The sequence below is a fragment of the Odocoileus virginianus genome, chromosome 18 (genome assembly GCF_023699985.2).
Source record: "Odocoileus virginianus isolate 20LAN1187 ecotype Illinois chromosome 18, Ovbor_1.2, whole genome shotgun sequence".
In the NCBI taxonomy this organism is placed as follows: domain Eukaryota; kingdom Metazoa; phylum Chordata; class Mammalia; order Artiodactyla; family Cervidae; genus Odocoileus; species Odocoileus virginianus.
In genome coordinates, this window is record NC_069691.1 from 25,119,150 (window position 1) to 25,146,907 (window position 27,758).

The window sequence follows — 27,758 nt, forward strand, 5'->3', positions numbered from 1 at the left end:
TTTAATGTCTTCCCTGGCTCTTTATAGCCAGTTTATGGTAAATTATCATAAAGAATAATTTAAGTACGGGTGAACTCTTCTTTCTCAGCAAGGATTTATCTATTGATAAGCTGAGATGAGAGAATTCTACGTGCTGGTGAGTGGAAAAGTGTTAACTTTATTAATACATCTTCAACAAAGATTAATGGGATCCCCAGTCAGTCAGCTGTGATATTTGATGTCAGTTTATAACAGGTTTGGCAATACCTGGAAATTCATATTTACCATCATAAGATATAATGACATTCATAAAACTGAAGTGTAAACAGAAGGTTCTAAAGGGTACAGGGCTCTGATCCAAGCTGTCAGGCCTTAGGAAGTAACATGTCTAAGAATGTTCCTACTTTGAAGTATATACTAGTGGATTTTCCTCATGGGTAAAAACACCTAAACTTCCATTTTTCAATACATAAATATTTTATTATGAAAATCAATTTTGTTGAAGGAAGTTTTCTGAGGAAGATGATGTTTTGAGGTATTTTATTAGCACATGTTAAAATCATTTCCTATTTAGGTATTCTTTGTCATCTCAACACAGAGCAAAAAGCAGTCATATAAAACGGTGCAGTAATCAAAACTCCTCTTACTGTTAGTTGGGAGAGAAACAAATGGGAATATTACTTTCAAGCTAATTATTTAAGTATTTTTATTGCACCAATTTTCTCAAAACCCAAGAAAAGTATATCTTAAATCTTTCCACAAATAAAATCTTTCCTCAGAACAATTTTACTCATCAGGAAAAAAAGTCAAGTTTAATTTTTCTGTCAGTTGAGGCTTCATATGTCAAACACATTTTACGTTTCAAGACCTTACTGTCATAGTGATGGAATATTCAAGGAGACATTAGTTCTTATGCAAGAACTAACTTAGAAAGATATAAGCTGAATTACTGTGAGCACACCTCTAAAAATAGACTTCATTATCTCCAACTACAGTATACATGTATAACTGCCTTGTCATTTTAACCAAAATTACAGTTTCTAGTCAAGCAGAGACTATAGCTTTCTTGAAGGCAGGTGGTGATAATGTCTTTTCCACCTTTATATTCCCAACATTTGGCACAATCTCTGGCATACAGAGAACCATGTTATCAAATGAAAAATCCATGAATTAATACAAATGGCTTCTAAGCAACTGTGTGCTTATCCTAGATGTGGAGGCAATATATTCTGTTGTTTCTGATTTTTAAAAATAAAACCTTAAATGAAGTAGCTCTGAAAGAAAAAAATATTCAGACACCTTTGTCAAACTTGTCATTTGCTCACTCAATCATCAAATATTTACTGAAAACTTACAGCATGTCAAACATTATGCTGGGTGCTCAATCTTGAGCAGAACAAAGTCCTGCCTATGTGACACTTCTAGTCTAAGTATGGAGAAAAAACTCTGTTTAGGATAAAAGAAAAGTTTCCTCCCATGTTCCCTTAAGTACACTCCCCAATCACTTATGTCAGGATAACATTCGAATTTTAAATACTAAATATTCTGTAAGATCTTATAGAAAAACCCAAATGAATTTTTTGGCCAACCCAATATTTTGTGGAACCACAGCAGTGAATTGGTGGCGCATGGATCTGGACCAAAACAGCACAACGTAATGACTATAAAGTGTGTGTTTTTCTAGTCTTACAGAGATGGTTTTGCTTGTGCCAGAAAATTCTACTTTACTAATAGAGTAGTGCTCTTTAATTAAAATAATCTAAAGTCAATTATTGATATCTGTAGCATTACTAGTAATAATCATTGGTGAGATGAATCATATCCTCCAGAAAGACTTAAGTTAACTGAATACCTGGCACTTTGCTAAAAGTTTTATGTGGATCATCTCCTAGAATTACCCTCTCAAGTTTAGGCAGTAGGTCTTATTATCTCTACTTGACAAAGAAGCTGAAGCTTAAGAGAAATGTGAGTAATACCACAGGGCAAATAGTGGAGTCAGCGTCTGAACTCAGAAGTCTGTTGGAAGAACCTGAACCTGTAACCACACCTTTTATCACTTCTTAGAAAAAAGGTATTAGCAAAAAAAATTAGGAGAGAAAAAATTATTTTCTATCACCTCTTTAAATGTTGAAACGATGTATGATTTTCTTGCTTCTAAAATGTATAACTAAAGATGCTTCATTTTCATAGATGTTTAAGAAATTAATAATTTTAGTCTATTCTGTGACCTGCCATAATCCAGATGTAACAGAACAGAAATCCTGTTTCAAGTGTGACTCTAGTTTGATCTACATAGTCCAAGCAAGCAATTGACTGCTGGGTCCCAACATGCAAGAATTCTGAAGACTATGAGGAAGTGTGTTAACACAAAATTAAGCACAAATGTTTGAGGGGAAAAACAAGAAGTTCAAATTCTTAGGTGTTGCATATTAGAGAGCGTTGTACCAATATACAACCTTCAGTTGTTCCAAATAACTTGGTAATGCATATATATTTTTCAGAGTCTTATACTAGCTTATTTCCATGTGGAAAGCTGATGTTCAGGCCTTTGAGCTAAGCAATGTTTTATAAGGTACCGAAAACCTCATTTCCAGAATTGCTGACCCTATCCTCTCTGCCCTCATCATAGTCAGGGACTATCCTAGATGCTGAGGATTCAGCAGTAGATAAGAGGGCCAAAGCAAAGAGTTCAGCTTCATGGGGATAACAGAGAAGGAAGCAATTTTTGTACCTGAGTCACTGTGCCACATGTTCTACTCATATCTGTGATTAATTTCTAAAAATAACCCTTAAAGGTAGTTAGGATCATCCTTCACGCTAAAGATGAGGAGCTTCAAGTTTAGATATAAGTAATATGTCTAAACTCATGCAGTCAGAAACAGTGGACTACTGATATGAACCCATGTCTATCTAGCCTATGAAGAGCATTCTCTTTCCATTGTGAATCCCTCTATTTCACTCTATCTCTTTGTAGTGCTTACTCCATTTGCCTTGGTTTTCTGGTTCTCAATCACACTCTCCATCTTCTAATGACTAACGAAATGATGATCGCTTTTGTCCATTATATGTAAAGTGAGATTAATTCCTGCCCCAATGGTCTCTTAACTACATTGCATGTATTTATATAACCATATTTAAATATCCTTCTTTATAGCATACATTCATTCCACAAATATTTGTTGAATGCCCAGTAAATGCTAGGAACACTTCTAGGCCAGAGAAAAATATAATGGAGCTACAATGCAAAGGGAAAAGGGGCGCCTGAAAGGAAAGTTTCAAGAAATAAAGAATATAATTTCATATAGTGCAAAGTGCTACAAAGCAAATAGGTCAGACACACACCACATTATATACCATGTACAATATATATAAATAAGTGTGTGTGTGTATATATATTTCCCAAGCAGTCTTTAGTTTAACTTTACAAGGTATAAGCATGAATAAATAATAATCACATATACTAAAAGCTATCAAGTTTTTACGAGCTAATACCTTTCTACCATATTTAATATTCTAGTTGTCTGATAAATGATTCATCTGTGGTTGCCCATGGAATTAAACAAATATATAAAAACAAGTATTAATATCAACTTAGAAGTATAGAAAATATCTGAAAACTGTAATACTGATTAATTAGTCTCATTCATGAAGCAATTTCACTCTTTTAAACTCTTTTGGTGTTACATTCTGAAAAATGTAGGATCTCTTTTAGAAAAACCCAAACTGAGATCAAATTTTATTACCTGAACACACATATATCATCAGGCACGTGAGAAAAAGAATTTAATATGCAATAATATGGTCAAAACCTATTACTTTAAAAAAAATCCACTGTGTGAAAATAATATATGCATATTTAATGCAACTATAAACATTAAAAATCAAGAAAAAATGTTAAAGATACAAAAATAAAAGCATGGAAGATTTTCAGATATAAATTAAAACACAAGGTCATTTAGAAAAATCACAGATAAGACAGTCTTTAAATTTTCTTACTATCTTTAATAAAATATATTAAGAACACTTGAATGTATGTCATCATATTTGTGTTTAATGTGGCATTAATTCACAAGTCATTGTTTTTTTAATAAGATAAAATAAGCTACTTGCTGTTCTAAGGAGATACATAATTAGGATTTTGATAATTAAATCCTAGATGAGGCATTTGGTATATCTATGCCCTAAATCCCAATAAATTATGCATGCACAACTCTGAAAACTACATCTTAATTAGTAGCTTAAAATAAAACTAATTTTGAAAACCAGAAAATTGAATTTTTAAAAATTGTTCAAATTTTATCAGTGAAAGACAACCAAATATTCAGTCTTAAAGTACTGATATAAACATCAATTGTGTATAAAGGAACATGAATTGTTTGGTATGCTACTTTAAGTATTTTAGTAAACCTCTGTAAATTTCAACTCATGTAGAGATGATCTTATATTAGTCGCATGATTTCTCACTTTTGCAGCTTAATCTCTTTGGCCAATGAAGTATGTCCCAGTCTCATTTTCTTCTACTACTATCCTTTTAACTCCTACTCTACTCTGAGCTACTATTGCTTATACTGACCTGTGATGGTTAATTTCATGTATCAACTGGACTGGCCACAAGGGGCCCAGACATTTTGTTAAATCTTATTTTGGGTGTTACCATATGAGTGGTTTTTGATAAGATTAACATTTAAATCAAAAGACCCAGTAAAGCAGACTGGCTTCCCTAATGTGAGTGGACCTTATCCAATCAGTTGAAGGTCTGAACAGAACAAGAAGAATGACCCTCTTCCACATAAGAGAATTCCTCCTACCTAACAACCTTCAAACTGGGATCCTGGCATATTCCTGCCTTCAGTCTCAAATGGGAAATGTCAGCTCTTCCTGGGTCACAAGCCTGTTGGCATTCAAACCATACCGTCAGCTTTCCTGGACCTCCAGCTTGTTGATTCAACCTGTGGATCTCAAGAGTTGTCTGCCTCTGTAATGTGGTTTAGTCGCTCAGTTGTATCTGACTTTGTGAGACCCTGTGGACTGTACCCAGCCAGGCTCCTCTGTTTGTGGGATTCTTCAGGCAAGAATACTGAAGTAGGTTAGCATTTCCTTCTCTAGTCTCCTTAGTAGTATGAGCCAACACAATACAATAAATCTCTTTACATATATAAACAAAATAAGTATAAATATGCATACACTTAACATTGGTTCTGTTTCTCTGGAGAACCCTAATATACCACCCACAACCACCATCAAATATTTAGCAATTTCTTATGTGTGCAAGCATGCTCATGAATCTTTTTCCCTAACCGTCTCTCATACTAGCTCTGCCTGATAAAATCCTACATAGTTTTCAAGCCCCAACTCAGAGACCTCCTCCCCATGATGCATCATCAAAATGGAGTTTCCGCACTTCACACATCCATAGACTGTTTAGCACTATTTGCATTCATATCTGCTTGTCTGTGACTGGTGAGCTGGAAGAATACAGTTCTTCCTGGACAATGTAAATTGTCTTCTTATATCTCAAAAGGGAATATCTGAAGGACTGGAATACATTGTCACAACATAATAAAGCAGGGATTATTTCTGACTGGGTAAAAACCAAAGGAAATCTTGGCTGTCTGACCAAGAAAAAATTCAATTCAAACTCTCTAGACCTTGATTTCTTCCATCAAATGTAAGTGATTCTCTTTGGTTCACCAAACTCCCTTCCAACTCAACATTTCCACATCTCCATCAACCAACCAATCAACAGTAAATGCTCATTCGACTCAATATTTATTTTTAAATTATCTTAAATAATATAATATGAAGCCAAAAGTATAAACTTGCTCTCACATAAACGCAACAATTCACAAGTGCACCCATTCTCTCTGAGACCTTTTAAGACATGAGCCTGACAGGGAAAAACAAACAATAATGATTAAAAGAAAGCAACATGCGTCTCCAACAGGAAGATCTGTAAAAGACTGATCACAAGGAAACATGAATATCTTCAGCCCACACACTCACTTTCTCCAAGATATTATCAGGTTTAATGTCTCTGGTCCTAGAGTCTCCAGGGAACCATTCATGCGGGCTCCTGCCTTCGTCAACACTGATACGTACTGATATATAAAGAATAGTTACTTGTAAGAACTCCTGAAAGTCAGAAGTTTCTGTTTACTTATATGGCTCTGCACCTCTTTTCAGCCAGGAAATGCAGTAGTCAGGAAGGCTTTATAATGTTGTATCAATTTATTCCAAGTACAAGAGTATTTTATAAACCTTTTTCAAATAATCTTCACTTGGTACCATAATTGTCAGCAAGTTTGTTCTGTGTTGGCCATCCTTCCTTTTGTTTCAGTCTTTCATAAAAATCTTTTTGTGTGACAGTCAAGCAGCTGTGCTTTGTTCTTTAATGTTCCTAGCCTGGATCCCCAGCCGAGACCACTTTATAACATAAACGGCAAAGTACCATTTTCACAGCAGGGACAACTGTGTTCATCTTCAAAAAGAGGCATTAATAAAATGAAACTGTAATGAACATGCTAATTCTGATCACAGGGTAGTATAACAATGGCAGAGAGAGTCGGCTGCCTTCTCCCTGAAAGATGGTAAAGCTGTTTTTTTTTTTTTTTTAAACTGCCATAATGGCTTACATTTTTTGAAACAGACATATTATGCAAACATTTCTCTCCATTTCCGAATGAAATGCCTTTTCTATCTCACCCAAATGCTAGCTGTGTGTTTTACTATATCAGTAACAGTCACCTTCAGGGAGCATATTTTTGCCACCTTGCAAGAACTGACTTGCTAAAAAAGGGATGTCACTGAAACATAGAAAGCCAAGGAGCAGAGATCTGAGAGACCACCAATTCAATGCCTTCTGTGTGCACATGACATCAAGATAAATAAATGAGCACAAGTACAAGAAGGTTAATGAGTTTGCTCAAGATGTCACAGTAATTCTGGGACAGAGCCAGAGTTGGGACTCAAATTATTTGAGACCTGAACTTGGGGAGTTTGGGTATTATCATATGCCTTGATGGTGATCATTCATAAACTATGATGCATTAACACGGAGTAGATCCTCAAATGTAAGTGCCACTTCATAAAATATGTGAGCAAAACTAAGCAACTCAATTGTCTCATATTTTGTCAGCTAACTTTGTGCAGACAATAATTTTCCTTAGTGTGTGATCTTGGAACAAGCTGGTAGTAACAATCTTGTATATCATGCCCTGTTTTGTTGTGGGGCTTCCCAGGTGGTGCATGGGTAAAGAATCCACCTGCCAATGCAGGAGATGCAAGAGACTCGGGTTCGATCCTTGGGTTGGGGAGATCCCCTGAAGTGGGAAACGGCAACCCACTCCCGTATTCTTGCCTGGGAAACCCCCTGGGCAGAGAAGCCTGGCGGGCCACAGACCAGGGGGTCCCAGAGTTGGACATGACTGAGCAGACGCACACGCTTTTGGTTATGGTAGTGCTGGTGGAGCAGTACTATTTCAAAATGGGCAAGTCTCAGAAAGTAATCCACTAAATTTAGAAAAATTACATAGTACATGAAGTTTTAGATGGTAAAATGTGCATTTTCTGATTATTACATTTTTAAAAATCTAAATTCAACTAACATATTTAGTCACAGAGTGTTAACTAAATTTTTCTAGAACTTTCTCTTAGAGAAGGGGAGCTATGTGAGTAAGAAAAAAAAGGATTCTTGATGTCTTTCTACTTGCCTAAAACAGGCATATGATCCTGGATTCTTACAGGAAAGAAAACTCTATAGATGGTGATAACTCATTTTCCCTGACCAGTGGCTGATAAGATGTATCTGAGAGAACATTTTCATCTCTGGTTATCGTTACCCAAATTTCCAAGCTTTCCCCTTGATATTTTTGGGCAGGAAGAAATGGTGGCTTGTGAACCAAAGATTCAGAAAGAACCAATTCCATCTGGATGATAACCACTCTTCTTGGAACACTTTCTCTGGTCCTATACTTTGCCCTTCACCGTTAAGTCTCATACCAAATCCAAAGTCCTCAGCAGAATCCCACTATTAGGCAAGGCTCGGCCCTTAATAACCTTTCAGTGAGATGTGAGGCCTCCACTTCAAGTTCTGCATAGGATGGAAACATGTACGACAGCCACTCAGCCCCCTAAAGTGCTATAGAACTAGGGAGATGGCATTTGCCTATGTATCCACAGGCAAGGCAACCAAAATCAATCAATAAATGACCTGGAGTCTATAAATACCACATTCACTACTTCTATGAACTGCAGTCTACCCATATAAACGGTAGTTGCTCAAATATCTCATTCCCGAGGAGCGGGGTTGGGGGCGGGGGCGGATGTTCTGCCCGAGTTTGAAGTTATCCTTCCTTATGAAAACAGTTTTTCAGCATGAGGGTAATTTGAAATGAGCTACACAGGGCAAGTTTTCCCTGAAATACTCCCTTCAATACACATGAGCAGTCAGAGTATTATTTCAATGTCTTGTGCATTAGTTGCACAGGTCAGATGACTAAATCTCCAATTAATCAGGTCCTCTAGTGGCCTGTGTGAAATAAATTAGTGTTCTCCATCCAGTCCACTTAGACAAAACCCATCATGACAGCTGGCATATTTTTGGCCCTGTCAGCAAAGTGGGTAAAAAGTAAATGACCCATATGGACAAAATGGGCATCAGACAAGGGGCAATGGTTAAAAGTGCAAAGCGGTTTCCATCCACTGCAGAGCAGAGAGCTTGGGTATCTGCCAATGTGATTTTCAAGGGAAAGTGAACTTAAAATGGGCATAGAGCCCATCAACTATAGGATAAAATTCCTCATGTTCATCAAGTTAACTGTTTACAATGTTCATAATCTAGAAATGCAGTTTACCAACTGGAATATTTTTAAAGACTATTACTAGTAAGATTACCAATAGTTATGTAGAAATTTTAAACAAAGAGGCAACTCTGAGAAACAAAGGTATTTCCCAAGCTCACTTATTTCATCCTGCAAGGATACATGAAAATATTCTATTTTAAGGTTATGTTTAGACTACTTTTTCATTATCCAAAATATCTTTGAGTTTTTCTCATGAAACATTTCCAAGTTGCTAAAAATAATCTTAAAAAAAATAAGGTTTAAGTACTTTACTAGAAACATAAATTTTCATACAAATGTACTTATATATGACAGATATTCACATAGAAAGTTAAGATCACATTAAAATTTCAAATGCATTTGCTTTACGAGGAGCCAGCTGGATAAAAGCAGATGAAATGGGAGGACCCCAATCAGCTGGGAGGAAGGACAATAGAAACCCGCATGTATATCTATGTCAAGGGATCGTTTCCTCAAATTTCATATTAACGTCCTCATCAAACACACAAAGATTAAGTCAAACCAAACAACTGCCATTGCTTCCTCTTAAGGGGTTTGTTCGGGAAACTCAGAAGGTGAAAACATCCAAAAAAGTGTCTAATAAACTTTACTTGATTGCATCTTCGTAATACATTTTCTACATGATAGCACTAGTTATAAACCACGTGAATAAGAGATCAAAAATTTAAAAGACCAACACATCAATCTGGTTTTGCTTCCCATATGAATATTCCTCCCAAATTACTCAACAGTCTTCGGACCTTTCATCTAAATTTATGTGAACACACACAAGTATGTGCACATATGCATATATTTTAGTACATATTATAGTACATATAGACATAGTCTTCAAGTTTCCTTTCAACTCCAAAATCTAGCTTCTCCTAACTGCTCTTTTTCCACTAATGTCTTATTTTACCTAACAGATTTTACTCTTTTCTTTACCCTTAGAAATATTTAAAATTCATTTCTTTTAGAACCCATTCATAGAGTTCAATTATCTGCACTTGACAGACTATAACTTCAACTCTCACCAATTGGGCTTCCCGGCTCTCGTGTGTTGGAACTGGCATTCATGTTTTATATTAGAATGGATACCAATGAACCCATCTGTGAATAAATGACCTTATCTGGACTTGTATGTCCTGGACTGTGGTGGTGTCTCTAATGGGGTGGATCCTTACATGGCTGCATGCTCCACACTCCATGGGATTCACTATTTCTAACCAGCTTTTTCATTAGCTTCTGAGTTCTAAGTATTGTGCTACAGAAATAGTGTTAGAATTCTTATCTTATACAGAAACAGATCTAGCTCTTCTTCCCACCATCCTATTTGATATAGAGCTGTGTCATATTGGAGAGTTAAATTACCAGCCCTGTATCATATAGTCCATTTGGCTATTATCTTGATTTGTAAGATTACAAGTTGTCTTTTATCTGGAGGTTCTCTCTCTGTTTTCAGTACCTGGAAATACCTTTCTTGTTTATAAGCCTAACCATGCATTTAATTTTATTTTCAAATATATTATCAACAGCTTTGTATGTTTATAGAGGGACAGAGAACATTCTATATGAACATAGCTTGTCATAATGACAAGAAATGTATCTCACACCTGACTTGCTTGTTTTTAAGCAGTACTCTGTTATACAAAATTCAAAGATCTTTATCTACTTGGTCAATATTTCCCCTAAGACTTAGTAAGACGTTTCTATTACTTAAAACACATTTTAGGATGTATACGTAAATCCTATTTTCTAGGCTTCTCAGGTTGACTGATTAATTCTGGTACTAAGTAGATCTTAAAGGAAATGTTTTTGGTTTTATTAAACATACAAAGAAAATATATCCCTCAAAGCTGGGGGAGACAGAATGGAGGAGAAATGTTCTTAATCTATACATGTGTCTCTAAGATTATTTAATTATGGTCTCTTCTTTCTAATTCTCATCTGAAGGCTATTCTAAATTGCGGAATCACGCAAAGTGAGTTTCAAAGCAATACAAAGGAAACAAATGAACAAATGCAGGATTGTATGAGAAAGGAAGAAACAACGGCACAAAAGAGTTCATCTAGAAATATCAACTATGGCTGAAACCCAATTAGGATATGTCCTTATCTCTACGCAGAAGACCAAATTATATGTATTTTATACAAGGCAATATGATTCATCACTAGCCTTTCTTCTTTTCCACTGTCATTCTAAAGCAAGTCTTGAAAGAAGACACATTGTACTAAAGATCTGGCAAATTATCCCAGGCTTTGGACAAACTGCAGAAGCCACACAGCCAGAAACACAGAGGGTATATACACTGTTTCCAATCCCTTTGCACCAACAGATATTAGTTTAAGAAATATAAAATCATGAAGGAAATTAGCTTTTTGACATAAGAAAGGTATATTTGTCATTCGTGATTCTTCTCATTAATAACAAATCATCTTTAGGTAGAAGATATCCCTTTAATTTTATAAGAATCAATGTCAGCTTTGGTAATTTGCAAAAGTAGCTGCTGACCTATATATGAAAAATCCACACAGGCGTGAAGTTAACATGCAAAAGAGTAACATAACCTGCTTGCTTTTGAGGTTCTTTACCAAAAATCAAAATGGTATCTGACATTTGAAATCAATACTTCTTTAATTTTTTTTTCTCTCCCTGACTAGCAGTTTTTAAGCCTTATGAGAGAAAGCACCCACTGTCTATTTAAAGTTTGACCCTAATAAGTATTTGACTTCAACATATTTCCCAATTAAGTGTCACGACAATGCTAGTCTTTTCAATGATCCTACAAAAGAACACCTGGGGTACAGAATTTCAAAAGTGACACAAGCAGCAACCTTGTACTTTAGTACTTACCACGTAAAACTGTGAGTCTGGTGGACACGCTTATTTCTCCCACGTTATTCGAAGCCACACATTCATAAATGGCCTCATCACGTGGAGTCCGTAAGGGCTGTATTCTGAGAACTGATCCAGATCCATCGTCAAACTCTATTACCTATTAGAGGAAAGAGTAGCTGTCACAGGTGTTGTTACTATCATCTACCTCTCAGCTAAACCTCCTAACGCAGCGTGGACCAGCCATTAGGCTCACAATAAACTCAGAAGCATTTTGTGACTACATTTTGATACAGTGATGAAACAGAATAATTGGTCTAATGTAATGAATCCTGTACTGAACAATGGAAAGACATGAAACTACATATGCAAAAAAAGTAAATTTCTTATCACTACAGAAAACCATCCAGGGTTTACTCATGAAAGTATTCCAGTATGTGTATCTAGGGCATTGTGACCTTGGTATTAATTTTGCAAGAGACTTGCTGCTGTGATGGGTGAACTTCTTAAATTATTCTGTCTTTGATAGTACAAATTCACATGTAGATCCATTCGGTAACTGAAATGTAAGGTGAAGAGATAATGCATACCACCACTGATAGCTATTCTGCTTTAAAATGTCTCATCCTAAACAGTATAGATGAGCGAACCATGAAGAGAAACTGCATAAATCTAGTACTTAGGCAGCCAATGAGATGTCTTTCACAGCCCAAGAGACTGATGGCATGCATTAATTTTGCAATAAATCATTCCAGTATTTGTTCTAGCTTAGCATTTTCTGCATTTTTAGGGCATTCTTGCTGTAAAATGGAGGCTTGCTTCAGCAGGCAGAAAATTAATGTTCTAAACAGTAAGCCTGAATTCACTTGGACTGAATTCAGTTATGGACTGAACTCTGAAACAGTTAAGAAATTTTAGGTATTTGTCACCAAATTCAAGTAGTACTTTTTAAAAATGATGATGACATTGATATTGAGGCCATGATGCTGATATTGATATGATATAATATGATGATATTGATAAATATGTACACAAAACTGTAGAGTCCTCTATTTATCTCTTCTATAATTATGATGGGTTTTTTTCATCTGTTCACTGAGATTCTGTGTTTTTTTTTTTCCATTTCCCTATGAATAATACATCCATGTACTTAAACTGTGAATAAAGAATGCCTTGGTAAATATATTTACAAGATGCTCAATCCCAGATTTTGTGTATAAGTGTCAACATATGGGAAAAAAGGGATTGAAAGTTTTTAAAATATATCCATTTCAAGTCCTTTTCACATTCCATTTATGTTCTAAATTCACAGAGACAGCCAAATGTCCCACTTCTCAATGTACCACAATTTAGTTACAACTCTATTAAAAATATCACACATTTTAGAGTGAATCTACTATGTATCTTGGGAGAATAAAGTTCCAAAGTTACTTTGAGACTGAATTTTTGTCAAATATGCCATAATTTAATATGTGTGTGTGTGTAGTAAGAGAACATCCCCTTGCTTAATGTAGAGAAGGGTTTAAACATTTTTAATACTAATTTCAATTTTGATTTTTTTGGTCTTATTGAGAAATATCTGACATACATCACTGCATAAGGTTTAAGGTGTATACAATGAAAGTTTAATTTATATATATGGTGATATGATTACTACAATAACTTTAGTTAACAGCCATCATCTCATAGAGATATGAGAAAATAATTTTTTTCTCCTTGTGATGAGAACTCAGTCTAATCTCTTAATAACTTATGATTGTTACCTGTCATTGTGTGATTATATTTCGGAACTGTTTCCTATGTTTAGGCCTGTCCAGTTCAACAAACGAACTGTATATCCCATATTAGCACCCCATTAGGTGCTAATGTTGTAATTTCCAATTTGAAAATTCTATTTAACACCTGGTATTGATTACAGCATCTCTAGGCCAGATGCTATATTTGCCAGTGGAGACAGAAGAGGTAACAAAATCAGTCACACTTACACTCTCACAGGCTTTAGAAACTAGTGAAACCAAAAAATACAATATACTGTTACAGATACTAAAGATTCACAGCCCAAGACTCAATATTATTTGATGTATCTGCTTTGTGTTAAAATGATTAATTTTTTCTGGATGTGTTTATATGATGCTCATTAGGACTTATGTACTGAGCAGAATTTGTGCTTTGAAAGGTTTACTATTATAATTTAATCTTTATTACAAAAGTTTGTCAAGAAGTCATCATTACTAGTAAGTCTGATGTCAAAATTCTCTTTGACAAAAAAGTTCACTTTAATTTAAACTAAAAAGTCTAAGTGCACCAAAGGTTACATACATACACATCTTTTTCTATCTGATGTAGGAAATGTTTCTTAAAGATTAAGATATTCTTTTTATGTTTAAATCATTATAAATATTTGATCTTCAAACAAACACAATTTTAAGTTTATCATTTGTAAATTACAGTCCAGATTTCAATTTTACCAGTGTAATTAATTAGGACCTTCATGCATTTGGTCCATTTATTTCAAAAATGAGTAAAATCTCAATGTTCTGAGTTTTGTAGCTGCTATATTTCTTTTAACTGGGAACAACTTTAATTTGCCAAAATGTAAATTATGCTATGAAGCAGATCAGAAACTCAGGTAGGAGGAAGTGAGTGTTATATTAGGTATTAGCTGGAGGTCCCAGTACCCTGTAAGAACCAGTCTATAAATCACGGGCATGATGTTGTATGCTTCTAATTTTCTTCTGTGCAGCTTATCACCTATTTTACTCCTCCAGAATGAGTAAATTTATATATCATAAGGCTCCTTCAAAACACCCCCAGAAACAATATCTGATGCATGTTTTACCATCTTCAGTGCACTGAGCTTTCTTGAGTAAATACAACTGATTTCTTCAACAGGTTTAACAACTATCAACCTGTTTGAGTATGTTTCTTCCAGAGCGGTTCTTTACACTAACACACTGGAGCAAAAGTTCTCATTCTAGTCCATGCTACTTTTAAAACACAGGTGAGAAGTATAGTGGATAACTAAACTTGCTGCCCAGTATCCATTCTCCTTCCAAATTACAGGAACTTGAATTGCCTCTAGGAAAACACTGCTCCTTCATTTCAAACCACAGAGTTGATCGGAACTGACTTCATTCCCAGGAACAGAGGTAGATTCTGTTTAACTTAGTCAGCCTGTACCATCTAGCTGTTTGCAAAGACTGATTCTGGGATGAACGTGTAACTCAGGAAGACCCGACAGCAGAGGAAGTTCTCACTCATCCTCTAGACTTGGATGTGGGAGGGTGGGAGGCTGCATCTTGCCATCTTAAGGGAAAGCAGTCTGAAAATGAGGTTACGGATGGATGCGAAAAACACTATTTGAGCCCTGACACAAGTAGGACAACAGTCAGTTATATGAACCCTCAAATTCTCTTTTTAAAAAAGTCAGAGCTATTTAGAGTGAACTTTGCCATCCCAAACAACATAAAGAATGACATATCTCAGTGATCACAACACCTTGTATCAGAGTAAAACAAGTAACATACAAACCAAAAATCCAACAGATACATTCTTCCCCCAGAGAAACAGAACAATGGACCTAATACCTCAAATCTCTGATTGCTGACTTTCTTTCCTTTTTTGTTCCAGACAATTTTAGGTCTTGGGTCTCCTGTAGCTTGGCAAATGAAGGAGGCAACTCCGCCAGAGACCCCTGTCTGGTCAACGGGAGTTCGTGTGAATCTTGGAGGTGCTAAAACAAAAAAGAAATAGACATCATAATTAGATGGAAAATTGAAACACAGATTATTATCTCACTGCACTGCTCTCTCCACAGCCCTCAACCCTAATTCAGTCAATACATATATAATACACATATAAATATACTGGGATGACAAAATTAGGAAAGCACCTTTTAATTTGAGGATAGATAAAGGGGAAGGAGGTAACTTTCTGGTCAAGTCATCTGTTAGCAGTTTTAATGCTGAGACCAGTATTAAGGCAGAGATCCAATAACATTCGAAAAGGAACATCACACATTAATTTTTATTACCAGTATTAAAAAAATCCAATTTGTCCTCTGTAACAAAATGAGCTCATCAATCAAAGTGAGTAAAATTTTAGCTCCTTGCTTTGATGCTGCTATCAGGATGCTGCCAGAAAGCAGCAATGCCACTGCTAAGCTATTAAAATAAGTGACATTTAAGAGAAATTCTAGGAAATTTTAAAGAGACTGGAAATACAGCCCTCAGTTAGAAGGTTTAGCAAGAAACAGAAATAGGAGAAAATGGTACAGTGACTCCAACCCAGATATTGTGTGCTGTCTTACTTGAAACTTAACTCCACAATTTGCATAAAAAGATGAGTCAAGAAGCCTCCAAAGTCATAGCAAGGAAAATAATTTCTGTAAAGAAAAATGTAGACTTCAAGACTCTAGGACAAAAGGCTAAAAGTGGGAGGTTTTTGAAATGCCCTTCGTCCCCTTTAAACGTTCGTAATATTTACTTTCCTTCTTAAAAATCTGCTCGTTATCCATCATATATTTCCAGATCTAGAAATTCATTAAATGAGAATTATATACAATGGAGATAAATGCTTATGGAAAAAATACTCACCATATCTCTTATTGACAAAGATTATAAATACATAAATGTCAATTTGAGTATTTATAGGAATCGATAGTGAGATCAGCTATGGCATAATCATCAAATAGTAAACGTTATATTTATAAACATATGCCATGAGAAATACTTATGATTCAATGGTAAGCCAGAAAAGCACCACACAAAATTATACACGAGGGGTAACAGGTAAAGAAAAATACACCCCAAAAAAGATAGCACAAAATATGCTAAAATATTAACAATCGTGGGGCGGGGGAGAAGGTGTTCTAATTATTTTTCCTCCTCTTCACATTTTTCTTGCATCCTTGAGTTTTTCCAATTATGTTATAGTTGGACTTTTTTTTTTAACTCAAAAACATTTTACCTCACTACTTTATTTTCTATTTTATTATCCCTACGATCAAAAAAAAAAGAAACAAAAAGAATTTTCTCTTCTCTCTTGCCGTAATTCACCTGTATGTCATTGAAATAAGGTTTTAAGTAACCATAGCTAATGTTTATTTTGAAGACTCTCCTTAGATTTTAAGAAAGAAGAAAATAGCAAAGTTCATCACTATTTGCTCGACACCACTATTTTCTCTGCCTTGTTTTCATGTTTCCCACGTGATGCTCCTGCTGGCCCAATGATGTGTGTCCTGACCCTCATCATGGTTTTCCTCGAGTCAGGGAAGGCAGCACCAGTGGGCTACAGGTCACAGGGTTGCAAAGAGTCAGACACAACTGAAGTAACCTAGCACACACACACACACACACACACACGCACACATGCCTCATTTTGAGATACAAAATCTTCCTCTTTCTTGTATATAAATATGAAGTGTGAAATAAATAATTTTGCAGAGATCCCTTTCAGGTTTAAGGTATTAACTTCCACAATGAGGCAAAGAATGAAGAAGTGAGGGGAGTGGTGTATTTGCAATGCTGATAAAGGAACATGAATCTCCACTTCATCAGCAAATTCAACTTGATAGTAGCTCTGGTGAAAACCAGGCCCCCATTTGTTCAGAAACCCCAGGAATGAAAGCAAACTCTGACAATGCTGCTAGATATCACATCCAATAGCATCTCAGGACAGCAATACAAACTAGATGATTACCAGAACTGCGAGTAATGTTTAAAGTGATTTCAAATTGACTAACAGTGAGAGGAACAAGAAATACAGTATACTGATGTCAACTGTCTGCCACAAAACAAAACAGATATTAAACTTTTTGTTTATGTTTTTCATTCTGCTGTTCCAAACAATGTAAATGGATAATAACCACATGTGTGTCACCATCTAATATGGAAATTATAATTATGGAACTGAAATTCCTAGGGAGTTTTCCCTGAAAAAAACATTGCATTGCTATAGTAAGTGATACAACAGTATCATTTTTAGGTACTTTATTTTTCACACTCCATAGCTTAAAAATTGGAAAACCAATTTTAATAACCCAGTCTCCCATTTAAGTTGAAATTTCTTGCAAGAATGTATGGACTGGGCAGAGGGATGTTGTATACAATGACATTGTACTAATCAGAAACTGAATAAACAAAGAAGGTAGGATGCCATTTTTCCTGCACTGGGATTTTTTTTTTTTAAGGGGTAGTATCCTAGTTGGCGTCCTAAATTTGGAGATTATGACAATCTGCAAAGAGGTAATATTCTGCCTGCCAGTGCAGGAGATGTGGGTTCGATCCCTGGTCGGCAAGATCCCCTGGAGAGGGAAATGGCAACCCACTCCAGGATTCTTGCCGGGAGAACCCCCATGGACAGAGGAGCCTGGAGAGCTACAGTCCATTGGCTCACAAGAGTCAGATATTAGCGACTAAATAACAACAACAAATTATTCAGCAAAGTGTTTCCTAGATACTGAGCCAAATTATTATAAAACTTTAAGTCTTACTTCTAAATGGAAAGCAAAGGAGGCAAGTTACCATTTTCTCAAAAAAAATGTTCAAATGTGTTTTTCATTTTCTGTTCACCCCATACAATTCTCAGGCAAACACTGATGAGCTTAAGAATCTACCAAAGATATGATCACTGGATGCTACTGCAAGCATTTTATTTATTTTTAAATTTAATTGATAATTTTATTTTTTTAATTTTTATTGAAGCATAGTTGATTTATAATGTTGTACTAGTTTCAGGGGTATAACAATGTGATTCAGTTATACATATAACTACTTTTTTTTACATATAGGTCGTTACATATAGGTCATTCCCATATAGGTCATTACAAGGTACTAAGTAGAATCCTGCAAGAATTTTATTTCAAAAGATGAAGTCAGTAGAATTAACCTAATGAGTTGTGGACATTTTGCAGGGGGGGGGACCAGAATCTGTTTCAAATGTGGGACTGTTTTCCTATATCCCACTACCTACCACTGTAGTGACTCAGCATTCGTCAAAAAACAGCCCTTAAATTTACTCTTTAAAAACAAACACAAGAAATTAAATTGAAAACAGTGTTTTTAAAAAGGCATATCAAGCATTTGCACACAGAATTTTTATTTTAATATTTTTCTACATATAGAAATATTAGCCTTCATAGACAAGAAAATCATCATTTTCTTATGGGATCTGATGTCAATTTTTCTACATTTGTCCACCAAATCCAAACCACAGAATGGATATGCGCCATTACTCTATGATACAAAGTTAAGATTCCAGATAATACAGCAAATCCTTTCGGTAAGCATGTCTGTAGCATCCTAAGATGCTAATAATCTTGGTTGGTCAGCCTCTAACAGTGACACCGTCAATGCTAGGCAGATGACCAAAAGGTAAGAGATGAGAAAGAAAGAGTAAACAAAACTCCAGCAAACACTGGAGGCAAGTAAAAATCTTTATTCCCAGAGAAACCTAACAACACAAAGCACCTACCCCCCCCTCCCCCGTATCTCTGCTTAATAGAAGAAACTAAATGTATCTTCTGGCTTCTTCTGTCATGGATATACTCAAATTTAAGTCATTCTCTGACTTAAGAGCTCCGAAGGTGGGAAGAAAGAGAAGAGAACCCAGGTGGGAAGAAAGAGAAGAGAACCCAAGTAAAAGAACAAAGCAAAGATTTCCACTACAAAGTCACACAATAGGACAGTCTTAGGTCTGAACAATGAAATATTCCACGTAATGTATCCCATGAAATACAACCACAAATGTTATAGTTGATTTAAGAAAAAGAGAAATATCAGGGGTGTAAAGACAGAGAGAGAGATGTTAAACTTTACAGTCACTGACATTCAGATAGGCGCTCTTCCATTTTTGTAGCTAACTGCCACGGCTATCCACTTAGAGCTGCCAGCACCGTGCACGTCTGTTCAAGTTGGTTCTGACAAGTGAGGAGTATGACTTTTCATTAAACGAATGCCAAGCAGAGGTCAAATTACTGTTGGACCCAGAAAGTTTATTTTCTAAATGGAAAATAGACAAGCCAAACATGCATATGAGTCAGAACAGAGGCATGGTGGATATTCTAGAACATGTCTGCCATGCTCACGTGTTGTTCAAAGACTGCATTCCCGGGATGCATTCACAGAACAGACAGGAGCTCCAGGAATCCAGTAGACTTTTATTTCCTACACAGCTCGAGATGAGCCACAGGCTGCTGACCGATTTTTTTCTTCCATAGATTGCTTTTTACAGTACAAACAATGCACAGTGCCCTTAATGAAATGATTATAATATTTTAATGCTAGATCAGGTCTACAGTTATTAGGCTTCTGAAGACAAGATGATAAGCCCAAAGACCACTTAAGGTGTTTAAATTCAGGAGACCCTACCAAAACCAGCAAATTGCCTTTGACCATCCTAAACAAACTGCACTATTGAGGACAAAACCTTCCTTTAATATGCTATGTTATACAGAGCTAGATATTAGCTGGGGAGAACCACTGAAATCCACTAGCATCATCCATGGAAGAAAAGGATTTATGAAAAATTCTTCAAGGTTAAGGAAACAACTCAGATTTGTGGTAACTGGATTGATAAACTGAGAATCATCTCTAAAGCCGGCCCTGGGAGAGGGCCATGTGTTACAGAAATGAAGACATGAGCCGATGGTGCCATTTGTCTAATTTAATTCTAATGAATAAGCCACTTCTGCAGACATCAAAGAAATATGTCTGTCGCATGGGAAACAAAACTAACAGCATGTAACTAATTGTCTTTGTTTCTTTCAGCTGATTAACATTTCCTTAAAAATTTTTGTTTTTAAAGGCGCATTTGTCATAATAATGTACTTAAAATCTTGAAAGAGGAAGGTTAATAATGTTATTAAATGATACCGAGGGAGAGGATGAGGAAATGTTTCGTAAAAATAAATAGGCAGTCCTGTCTCTACGAATCCACTTCCTCCCTAAAAGTTGTTTGTAGAATGTATGAGACTGTCAGCTGACCTCATCTCTGTTCTTTCTTTCTCTGGAAGAAAAAGGCTGAGGGCTCTGAGAGGAAGCTCAGGAATGGAGATTCAGAGGTGGGTGAGAAATGCAAAGCACAGGTGAATCTGGGCTGATGTTAAAAGCCATGGCCAGGTCTGAAGGTTTAGGGAGAGAAGAACCATTCTCATAGGGTTTACATTCCTGTCCAGCCACAATACACTCTACCACCACCGACCCAAACATACAAAATGGCTATACAAACATACAAAAAGTCTATGTGGATGATAGATTTTCTGTTATGACTCATTGGAGTAGATAGGAAATAAGGCTAACATAGCAGTACAATTGCGCAGGTTCATGAGAAGGGAAGAGAGGGGAAGTCCCAAACTTGACGTATAACTCTTTTAGAGAGCCAGAATTCTGGCATAAGACACCAGACTGAACTGGTTTCTATAGCAAATGTTCTTCTACATAAAGCAGGACCTCTAGGAACATCTACTTTATCAAAAGGAATCTGAACAGGGTCACCTCTGACATCCATGGTCAGGATGGACTTCAAAGACTATTTTTGAGTCATCAATGAAATTCAAGAGACCTGGGTTCTATCCCTGGGTTGGGAAGATCCCCTAGAAAAGGGATAGGCTTTACCCACTCCAGTTTTCTTACCTGGAGAATACAATGGACCGTAAAGTCCATGGGGTTGCAAAGAGCTAGACACAATTGAGCGACTTTCATTTTCACTTTTTTTTCTTTCTAAATGTATGTAGTACTACAGAGCTTTCTATTCTATAAAATAAGAGTAATGGTATAATCTTACAGGACTATGGAAAAAATTGCACATAAGATATATAAAACATTTGGTCCAGTGCTTGGAATTCACTGAAGAGTAGTTATTTCTTTATCCCATTTTGATGTATAATGCTCCTTAAATCATTTTTAAGAGCTAAAATATAGTGGAGTTGTATTAAAAAGAAAATATCACAGATGCCTCAAAAACAGTCTTTGAAGGTCCACCCTGGCCATGGATGTCAGAGGTGACGCAGTTCATATTCCATGTGATAGAACAGATGTTCCCAGAAGTCCTGGTTTATGTAGAAGAACATCTGCTCTAGAAACCATTCAGCCTGGTGTCTTGTGCCGGGATTCTAAAAAATTCCAAGCACTGGACTGAATGTTTCATATATCTTATATGCAAGGTTTTCCAGAGTCCTGTGAGATTATACCATCATTCTTACTTTATAGAATAATAGAAATCTTTAGAGTACTACATACATTTAGAAAAGAAAGAAAGAGGCAGGGAGAGAACAGGAAAAAAAAGGAAGGAAGGCTCACTGAGGTTTAGAGTGAGTCATGGACTTTTGATCTAATTGTGAAGTCCTGATATTTATACTGTTCCAAATTAGAAGATGGAAAGTGACAAAGATGCTACACAGACAATATGGTATAACTCAATTTCTTGCATATTTTCAAATCAAGTCTGTTTTAGTTAACCATAAGAAGTATACTGGCTGTTTTCCCAAGGGTTTAGTGAGTACTTTGTGCTGTATTACAGCAATTGTTTTTCACTTCATAAATGAGAAAGTTCACCCAGAATGTCCATGGGTGTTCTTTTTCCTCATTTCTAATAACCAGAGTACATTATCAGAAACACTGGGCTGGAGGAAGCACAAGCTGGAATCAAGATTGCCAGGAGAAATATCAATAACATCAGATATGCAGATGACACCACCCTTATGGCAGAAAGTGAAGAGGAACTAAAGAGCCTCTTGATGAAAGTGAAAGAGGAGAGTGAAAAAGTTGGCTTAAAGCTCAACATTCCGAAAACTAAGATCATGGCATCCAGTCCCATCACTTCATGGCAAATAGATGGCGAAACAGTGGCTGACTTTATTGTTTTGGGCTCCAAAATCACTGCAGATGGTGATTGCAGCCATGAAATTAAAAGATGCTTACTCCTTGGAAGGAAAGTTATGACCAATCTAGACAGCATATTAAAAAGCAGAGACATTACTTTACCAACAAAGGTCCGTCTAGTCAAGGTTATGGTTTTTCCAGTGGTCATGTATGGATGTGAGAGGTGGACTATAAAGAAAGCTGAGCGCAGAAGAATTGATGCTTTTGAACTGTGGTGTTGGAGAAGACTCTTGAGAGTCCCTTGGACTGCAAGGAGATCCAACCAGTCCATTCCAGAGGAGATCAGTTCTCAGTGTTCATTGGAAGGACTGATGTTGAAGCTGAAACTCCAATACTTTGGCCACCTGATGCAAAGAGCTGACTCATGTGAAAAGATCCTGATGCTGGGAGGGACTGGGGGCAGGCGGAGAAGGGGATTACAGAGGAGAGATGGTTGGATGGTGTCACCGACTCAATGGACATGGGTTTGGGTAGACTCCGGGAGTTGGTGATGGACAGCGAGGCCTGGCGTACTGTGGTTCATGGGGTCGCAAAGAATCATACACGACTGAGTGACTGAACTAAACTGAACTGAACTGAGTAGCCAGTTGAAATCAGGGATAAATTAAGTATGAAGCCTGGGCAAAAGATAAATATCAAAGCCACACAATTCATAAATAAAGCACGCAAGCTCCAAGTGTAGTATGGTAGAATACTTTTGTAGTTTTCTGCATATACATTTAATTTGTTCATGATGGCAAAAGACAAGAAAATTCTTCATACCCATTCCCTCTTTTCCTTTTCTAGACATCCCGACAATATATTCTATGCATGTCTAGACCATTAATTTATTAAGGTCAACTCCCAATCCCTGACCACTAAAATGGCTACTAGAGTAGATAGAGATGTCTATGCCTCTAGATGACTATCAATATTTAAGGAAACTAAAGACTGATACGTATACAACAGAAAGGAAGGGGAGAGGGAGAAAGGAAAGGAAGAAAAGAAGGAAGAGATTTGATTTCATGAAAAGGTATCCCCAACTTGAACTTTTCCTCAGTGCCAGGTGGTCCTTATTTCTGTTGTTTGAAAGATTATCGAGCAACATCTCCACATCATTACGTTAAAAACACACCATGTCATTGTCCTCCCAGTCCTCTTGTCTTCCTAAGTTTCCACGTGTGTCTGTGGCAGTCCCATTCCCACCAACACCCACCCTGACGCCTCAGCCTTTTGTCTTCTTGGAAATCAATATCTCACATCACCGCAGATCCTTCTTTTCCTTTGAGTTTTTGTTAAATGCATCTATAACTAAAGCCCTTTTCCACTCAAAATAAATAAACAAACAAGCTTTAACAACTTCCTGTTGCAGATAAACCAGAAATTTTGTTGGCCTTTAAGATCTTTGAGAGCTGTTACCAAACTATTTTTCCAAATATGTTTCCACCATTGCCCATCAAGAACCTAAAATCCTGCCTCGATGCCTTGGAACAAGCTGTTCCCTTGCATACAATACCTTCTCGTCCATTTAAAAACTTATAGAACTTACCCATTTTTCAATCTCTAACAAAATATCTGAAGTCTTCTTTGATCCTCCCATGTGGATAAGATTCACTATCCTTTAAACTTTCTTATCATACCTTCTGTATCTCTTCTATGAGTTTAAGCAGTCTATCATTTATTACAGCTCTTTTATACATATGTATTTCTTTCTGTGTACATTTATTGAATCCTGAGAAAAGCATCTGTGATCTTGTCAACTCTGAAGTCTCATTAACTCCTAGTCACACCAAGGACATAGTGAATGTTCAATACATACTTAGAACTGAAAAAGGGCTTCCCAAGTTACTATACCCTCTATTATTTGGCTGTACATTTTCAGTCCTTAAGATGGTTAATACTGTTATAAACATGATAACCCTGCTTTCATTTGAATTACATTTGCTTAGAGCTTGATAAATTAACTGAAAAATACAAATTTCATGTAATATATTGTACATGACACGGCAAAGCACTGATATGAGATGGTGGGAGACTAATGGATCCATACCAGGCTTTAAGGTTGCAAAATACAGCTTATCCAAATTACAGACTCATGCATCCTACTGTAGGACTCAATGTAAGAACTGAGTAATGCATTGAATGTACTGAATCTAATACAAGGGATCTCACCTTGCTCATGAATATCATTGCACCTCATTGTTATCACAGAGCTCTTCTATTTTCTGCCACTTCTTGTGTTTTTTTAAATAAATTGACCTTATTGTTCTGACTGTACATTCTTAATATAAGTAAATTAGAAAACATAAATTAAAGGAAGGTATTTTAAAGCTTTTTCCAATGGTTTCTAATGTTTCCAGTGGTCATCCCTTTGATGAATGAAGATTTTTGTTATGTCTGCTCTCTTATACTTTCTACAAAAGAGATTAATACACTGTATGATTACTTTATACTCTGCTTTTTACTTAAAATATATTGTGAACATCTTTATGCCCATAAATATTTAAATGGAAGAGTATTTTATAGTAAAAGCATACAGATATATTTTTATTTACTGTTAAACACTGAGGTTGTTTCCAATTTTTTAGTGTTATAAAAACACTTCAGTGATTATTCCTATAGTTATATCCCTATACATATGTCATTCTTATATGGAAGTCATTTCAACATATAAAACTCACAATCATGATGAATTTCTATAAGTAAAATTAAAGGATTAAAAAATTCTACATTTCTAAGATGTTTTATACATCTCAACACATTATCATAAAAAAAAACTCATATTCACAGGAGGAATATATATAAGTGTCTAATTACCCAGACCATTGCTAAAGCTGAAAATTATCACTTAGTCATTTGCAAAATTTTTATCCTGTTGAGTTAAACAGAGGGATAGAAGGCAGAGGTCAGAGGGTGGAGAGTTTAGAGAGGAAGAAACTGGAAAATTTACACCTTAAAAAACAATCCTTTTCAGGTACTCCTCAAATCCTGCTTTCTTCCATTTCCCCTTGGGACAAATGAGGAATTCTTAGTGGTGAATACTCAAAGGCCAATGAAGAAAGAGGGCAAGGAAGAAGAATATCAAATTGAAACTACTGAAAGTAGTACTTAAATGTTGTAGAAAATAATTTTTGATTTAAGACAATCAAGATATGAAGTCCATTTTAGTCTTTTAAATTGTTTCCCAAAGAACAACTGAGATGAATTAGTCAGTGTAGAGTATTAAAATAAGTTTCTCACTTGTCCTATTTCAAAATATATTAATACCTGGGCCATAAACACTTGTTTTATAGCCGTAAAAGTTGTGTGGCCTCATTACTGTATCTCATTATTTAATATACGGTCATGGGCTATTATGACCAAAACAAACAGTCCCCTACCTCCACCATGTTAGGGCCGTAAAACATCTCTGAACTACTGACGTTCTTAGTAAGGTCGACCATCCACTTTGGCATAAGACGCTATGAACACTGGTTTAGCAACACAGACTTTAGAAAGGCAGTACCAGTGGTCCTGAATCTCTTAGATAGAATCAGTGGAGCCACTCTTACCATTCCTTATGTCAGACTGATGCATCCTTAATGAAAACGTGTTATCAGCAGCACTATTTAGATATTCACATAACATGTTCCACTTTAAGCCTCCAGGTTCACATACCATCTACTTATGCATTCAAAATACACAGACTGTGCATCCAGTTCTGTTCAATGGAGTGATAAAGGCCCTTATACTGACAGATGAAGTCATGCAATCTCTGCTCATTGGTAAAGATGTAGGTGAATAACACATTATTATTATTTTTTTCACCTTTCCTCTAAATGGTAATGTACTCACAAGGTTATTTAACACAGACACTATATTTAATAAAAAAAACAAACTCTTATCACTCCTTAGCATCTTTTCATAGTTAAGTTTTCAAATCAGACTCATTTACATCATTCACTGTTCATTTACTCATTAATCATAACTTATCACATCAGCTGTGCTGATCATCATTAAAAGTAATCATTTATTCTTCCTTCTAACCTGCTGCTTAACATGTACCTTCAAACTGGATCACACAGGAAAGGTAATTGGTTTATTTGAAAAGGAAAATGAAAAGATATAATTAAAGTGGCAAAGAAAGGGATAAATGAAAAAACAATGTCATCTTTGGCACTTTTTTTTCTAATTCTTTTTCAATTTTATGTTACTAAATTCCAGAATACAGATTCTACTACATCCCCTCTAAGAAATTTCCAGTAAATCAACTATGTCAATTTTGTTTTATTATTAAGGGGAACTAGAGTGATATGTGTACTGGCTTCAGTTTAGAGACCAGTAGCAAACCAGTTCCCCAAAGAGACCTACTGCTGTCATCATGAGTGTTCAGCAAAGTGTAAGCTTTGAGCCGGTATGAACTGCTATAACACTCATTTTCCAATCAAACTGTGATGTTACCACAACTGGCAAAAGTCTGGACTGTTTTTTGTAGGATAGATACATCTTCCAGGAATAAATGTGACCACAATCTTTAATCTATCAATTTCATACTGGTAAGTTAGCAAAGTAGTTTTGGAAAAAATAGCTGAAATAGTCCCAGGTGCTAAACACAGAAAGGGTATATGTGCAAACACACGTGCATACTTTCAGTTAGTGGTAAAACAGATTGCAAAATGATTTTCTCTCCTTGCTGGAGAAATTCAGAAGCAGTATCATAAGAAAACCTTGTTTATAGACAAAATAGCATCTCTACAGATACATGGTCTTTGTATGTTACAGAAGCACTCTGTCTAGGACAGAATATTGTAGAAAATGAGCTGCCTGAGTTTTTATTACAAAGGAGATGTTAATTATAGGGTATAGAGAGTTTTATAACAAATATGACAGTATTTCCTAAAGAAAGTCCATAATTAATACTACTTTCCAAATAAATGATGTCATGATTTTTAAGTGCTCCCAAAGATGAAACATTTGAAAATTTCGTTGTTTAAAAATATTTTCTTCCAACACAATGTTTTATATTAAGGGGTACTGCCACTTGTTAAGAAACATGTAGATACATAATGGATAAATAATATTAAAAAAAAAGAAAGAAAAATGATGAAAAAGTTGACTTGCCTATACACCAGAATTGTTTGACTGAAACTGATTTTTTTTTTTAAATCTCTATTAAATCTTCCATTCAGAGAAAACTATTATTATCCTTTACCCTCTAAAGTATCAAACTTAAAAAAAGAAAAACAACACTATCGGTTTCTTTAGT

At 35.8% G+C, this 27,758-nt stretch overlaps 1 protein-coding gene across 39 annotated transcripts in view; it reads right to left on the reverse strand.

Moving 5' to 3' along the window:
* PTPRD (protein tyrosine phosphatase receptor type D) overlaps positions 1 to 27,758 on the reverse strand; it is a 2,322,816-nt gene that overhangs the window by 313,644 nt on the left and 1,981,414 nt on the right. For all 39 annotated transcript variants that reach the window (XM_070480470.1, XM_070480471.1, XM_070480507.1 and 36 more), the window contains 2 exons: positions 15,242 to 15,387; positions 11,673 to 11,814 (listed from right to left, as the gene is read on the reverse strand). In XM_070480470.1, the coding sequence (XP_070336571.1) occupies positions 11,673 to 11,814; positions 15,242 to 15,387 (288 nt within the window). The remainder of the gene's footprint in view (positions 1 to 11,672; positions 11,815 to 15,241; positions 15,388 to 27,758) is intronic.